The sequence below is a fragment of the Mandrillus leucophaeus genome, unplaced genomic scaffold (assembly GCF_000951045.1).
Source record: "Mandrillus leucophaeus isolate KB7577 unplaced genomic scaffold, Mleu.le_1.0 Scaffold197, whole genome shotgun sequence".
NCBI lineage: Eukaryota > Metazoa > Chordata > Mammalia > Primates > Cercopithecidae > Mandrillus > Mandrillus leucophaeus.
The window spans coordinates 157,914-162,456 of NW_012101998.1; the positions used below are offsets into that span (position 1 = coordinate 157,914).

At 43.7% G+C, this 4,543-nt stretch overlaps 1 protein-coding gene across 11 annotated transcripts in view; it reads right to left on the reverse strand.

The window, feature by feature from the left end:
* Nucleotides 1-1,242: 1,242 nt before the first annotated feature.
* Nucleotides 1,243-4,543, reverse strand: part of HNRNPF (heterogeneous nuclear ribonucleoprotein F) — a 23,753-nt gene continuing 20,452 nt past the window's right edge. For 4 of the 11 annotated variants that reach the window (XM_011978555.1, XM_011978557.1, XM_011978556.1 and 1 more), the window contains exon 4: nucleotides 1,246-3,334. In XM_011978555.1, coding sequence (XP_011833945.1) covers nucleotides 2,035-3,282 — 1,248 coding nt within the window. In that variant the 5' untranslated portion in view covers nucleotides 3,283-3,334 and the 3' untranslated portion in view covers nucleotides 1,246-2,034. Of the gene's footprint in view, nucleotides 3,335-4,543 lie in introns of all 11 variants that reach the window. The other 7 variants (XM_011978560.1, XM_011978559.1, XM_011978561.1 and 4 more) reach the window with 3 other exon arrangements.

A 4,543-nucleotide genomic window follows, 5' to 3' on the forward strand; every position in this document is an offset into this window, starting at 1 on the left:
CTTGGGAGGCTGAGGTGGGAGGACAACTGGATAACTTGAGCACGGGAGGCTGACACTGCAGCAAGCCAGCATCATGCCACTAGACCCAACCTGGGAATCAGAGATTTGCTCCTCCCCAAGTTAAGAATCCTGGAGCAAGGGGATGTGTTTTGCTGTCCGTTACCTTGGGACATCAGGTCATCTAACACATTCACTTTCCCATCCCCTGAAGCCCTTTCCACCCATGCATCCTAAATCTAGCAGACTTCCAGGGGTGTGCAGGTACTCTCCCCACCACTCTACAAAATCCGAGGTCTCGTCTTCACCGCATTCCAGCCCCGTTTCCAGCTGAAACTCCAGTTTTCCAATGGAAACTTCACTATTTCTCTGGGTTTCCCTCACCTGTAGTCCTCTGCTTCCCCATGCAATGCTGACACTCGAAGCATGGTAGGCCCATGGGTAGGCAGAGATCCCGGATCAGGGCTACAGCAAGGATAGTTCTCTCTAGGTTTTCCCTATGCCAGTCTTCTGCATCCCTGTATCCTGCCATTCTTGGTGATTCTGCTGCCCTCACATCAGGCCATCCAAGCATGCAGAACACTGGAACTAAGGACTGTACCTAAGCTGAGCCTCTGAAGCCCAATGGAGCTAGAAAAGGCTGAAGACTTCACAGACTTAATTTTTAATGCAACTCTCAGGGGTGTAACCAAAAGCATTTACTCTTTAAGATACTAATGAAGACCCTTAATACTGGTAAAATCATTAACACTATATAGCTAGTAAAGGGGGAAAATAAACATTTTTGAATGGTTTTAAATAAACTCCACATTTTAAAGTCCTAATGGTTTGTATTTAGCATAAGGTTTAAAATGATAGTAATACTGTATACTGTATGTAGAGCTGCCTGAATTTTAACACTGCTTTGTTGCCTAGGTGGGTAGCAATTTGAAAACAGGTCTCGAGCTTGGTAACGGGTATCCTGCCATAACCTAATCAACAAATGCACCCTACAGAAATCAGGAAAGTGACCAAAAAAAAAATTTAAATCAGCATTTTATAAAAACTAGAAACAAAATAATGGCTTTCACAATGTAGCACTTGAAACTAAAGCTCTCCCGCTATCAACAGATGTGACTCCAGCATCAAGGGCCCAGCAGGAAATTCCGAATGGTTTAGAACAGTGCACGTAAGTTGCCAGTGGCTGGGGCTGTGTGTCTATTGATGCTTCCCGGAATGTGTGCTGCTAGTCACCATTTCCACCATTCACATATTTAACATTTTTATTAGACTTTTATTTAGCCTCATCATAAGAATATAAGGGAGATCATAGATTTGATGTATGAAATTTTTAAATTCACACTAAAATACATTACGATTAAAATGAATTATCTTCAACCCATTTTGCTATCTTTTGCTGAGTAGATAATCTGTGCCAGTCATTGTGAAAAAGTCTTTATTTTAAGAAAAAAATTTAGTTAACAAAAAATTTAACAAGTTTCACTTAGCAAAATACACCCAAAAGGAAATCACAGTACAAAGAAAGTTTTAAGTCAAGGCCTCACCAATTCCTACAGTATTAGTATTGTGTCTCAATTCTCAAAACTAACTTTTAAAAAGCTTAAACTTAACCTAAAGGATCTTAAATGAAAATATAAACTAGAATGAACAAACATGAGAAATATTTCTTTGAATCAGGGAGCTAGCACCTTTGAGTTTTCCAAAAAAGCACGTCTCCCCAGTGTGTTCACTGTGATGTGGTGTAAAAGATCCACATTTAACATACTTAAACTACTTAAACTCGGATAACATCACTCTGAAGTATACTACCAAAATGTTAATTGAGAAAAGCTGAAAATAGTTTTAGTTTACTCATTATCACATGCTAGAAGAAAATTTTGCATGAGAAAACACTGAAGAGGTAATTTTTTAATCCAAATTTCACAAACTCATGGTGCAAAATGGGTCCCCCAGCTTCCTCTTATTATAACTGCTCTTAACTGCTTGTTGGCTGCCTGTGAAAATTTGATTGAAATAACTCAAATGTTCCTAACAAAACTAGTCATAGCCACCCATGCTGTTCTGCCCACTATAGCCGGCCCCGTAACAGCCACTCACTGACTGGCTCTCCAGGCCACTGTAAGTGGCCTGGGCAGCAGACACCCCCATGCCTTGCATCACCTGGCTGCTATACGCCCCATTGCTGGCCCCTGTTGTTGAATTCAAGAAGAGTTCTATGTATCTGTGCTGCATATTGGCCCTGTCTTTGGACATAGCTGCCACAGCTTCTTCATGAGTAGCAAACTCAACATCTGCTTCGCCCGTCACTCTTCCATCTGGGCCGATCTCAATATGGACTCTCACAGGGTTGAGAGGAGAGAAGAAGTTGTAAATGTCGTTCTCGGTCGCTTTGTACGGCAGACCCCTCATGTGGACACAGTGGCCTGTGGTGCTCTGCACTGTGAACTCACTGTCGCCATATCTGTGGTCATACATTCCGGAGAGACAGTAGCTGAGATCTCTCCCGAACAGGTCGGTGGTGAAGCCGTAGCCATCACTGAGGCCACTGTACTCCTCGTAGCCCCCGTAGCCTGTGCTGTAGGCACCGGGCCTCATCCTCTCCAGGCCTGCTTGCTTCACAATGCCAATATACCTCCTGGCAGTCCCGGGCCGGTCATAGGGCCCTGGCCGCTGCACGGACATGAACTTCAGAGGGGGATCTGAGTATGACCTAACTTCCTCCTGGCTGCTCTTAAACACCTCGATGTACCTGTGCCCTATCCTCTCCTTGTGCTTCCCTAGAGCCTTCTCAGCTAACTCCTGCGAGGCAAACTGCACGAACGCTTCCCCTGTAATCTTGCCTTCGGGGTCCACAGGCAATGTGATCCCGTTTGGCACGATTTCCAACCCTGAGAAGAACTGAACAATTTCTTCCTTTGTGCATCCAAATGGGAGTCCTCGAAGCCGCACGAAGCCATCGTTGGCGCTGTCGGCACTGTTGGGACCGCTGTGCTTCAACACCCAATCCATCTCGGTTCTGTGGGACTTGAACACCTCAATGTACCGGTGTCCCATGCTTTCCCTGTCTTTTTTCAGGGCCATTTTTACATCATCTTCTGATCCAAGTTCAACAAAAGCCTCACCACTCTGCCTGCCCTCTCTAGTATAGATGAAATGGACACCTGCGGCCCCATCATGAATCGTGCAGTCAGAGAGGAAGTTCTGCACGTCCTCAACAGAGCAGGACCAGGGCAGGCCACGGAGCTTGACCACAAAGCCTTCACCTCCCTCAGGGCCCAGCATCATGGACACTTGACAGGGTGGGTGTCAGGTGATCTTGGGTGTGGCTTTTTTGTGGCTGGAAAAAAAAAAAAAAAAGACAAATTTATTTAATATGCACAACAAAAGTATGCAACAGAAAATTTCCCCATTTTACAGATGAGAGAGGTAGCAAGACATTAAGAAATATACCAAATACAATTGAGAGCTAAGATTTAACTCCAGGTTTCTCAAAAAATTACATGATCAGTCATAGGCAGTTTGAAAAAAATCAGGAGTTTACAAGACAGGACGATGCATGTGAATGTGGTGCCTTGAAAACAGAGAAATGTAAATTTCAGTCAGGTGAGAGCAAGCGCATTTCCTTGTTATATTTATTCCACGTTTGTCATGATAATTATGTGGCAGTTCACTTGTAAGAGCACCTCAGTTCTTCCTAAACTATAGGCCTTACATTTGGTTAAACAGTAAATTTAGTAAATTTGATTGTTTATGGTAGGATACTTTTACTTTCATGAGAAGGGATGGGAACATAGCAGGCTGTTTTTAAACCACAACATAGGGTAAGATTTTCTAATTTTCTCATCGGCAGTAATGTTGCCAGGATACAAGACAGTAATGGCTTACAGTGTCTACAGAGGTATGATTTTGCTCCCAAATCGTCAATTCAAACTAAATACCAGATTCACCAGTTCACATAAAATATAGCAGAATTGCTGTCTTTTGCTTAAGATCTGGAAGAGGGCACCGGGAAGAAAGGGCAATCGCAAGAGGGCTGAGAAATGCCCTTCCCACCAGGGTGGTACATGGCACTTGGAAGTCCAAACTCAAAGAATAAGGCCAACTACACACTAGAAGGCAGTCTTCTGAGAAAGAGCAGCAGCTGACCCAGACGCCAGGGTATACAGCATAGCCAGCCATAAGCAAGAAAAATACTGCAGTATTATGGTGCCGAAGACATATTTTTATATGAACAATGTCAAAGATGATGCTCAAAATGAGCACAGGAGTATATGGAAATCTTTTTTTTTTTTGAGACAGAGTTTCACTCTTGTTGCCCAGGATGGAGTGCAGTGGCACGATCTTGGCTCACTGCAACCTCCGCCTCCCTAGTTCAAGTGATTTTCCTGCCTCAGCCTCCCGAGTAGCTGGGATTACAGGCATGCACGCCAAGCTAATTTTTTTTTTTTTTTTTTAGTAGAGACGGGGTTTCTCCGTGTTGGTCAGGTTGGTCTCTAACTCCCAATCTCAGGTGATCCACTCCCCCCAGCTTTTTTTTTTTTTTTTT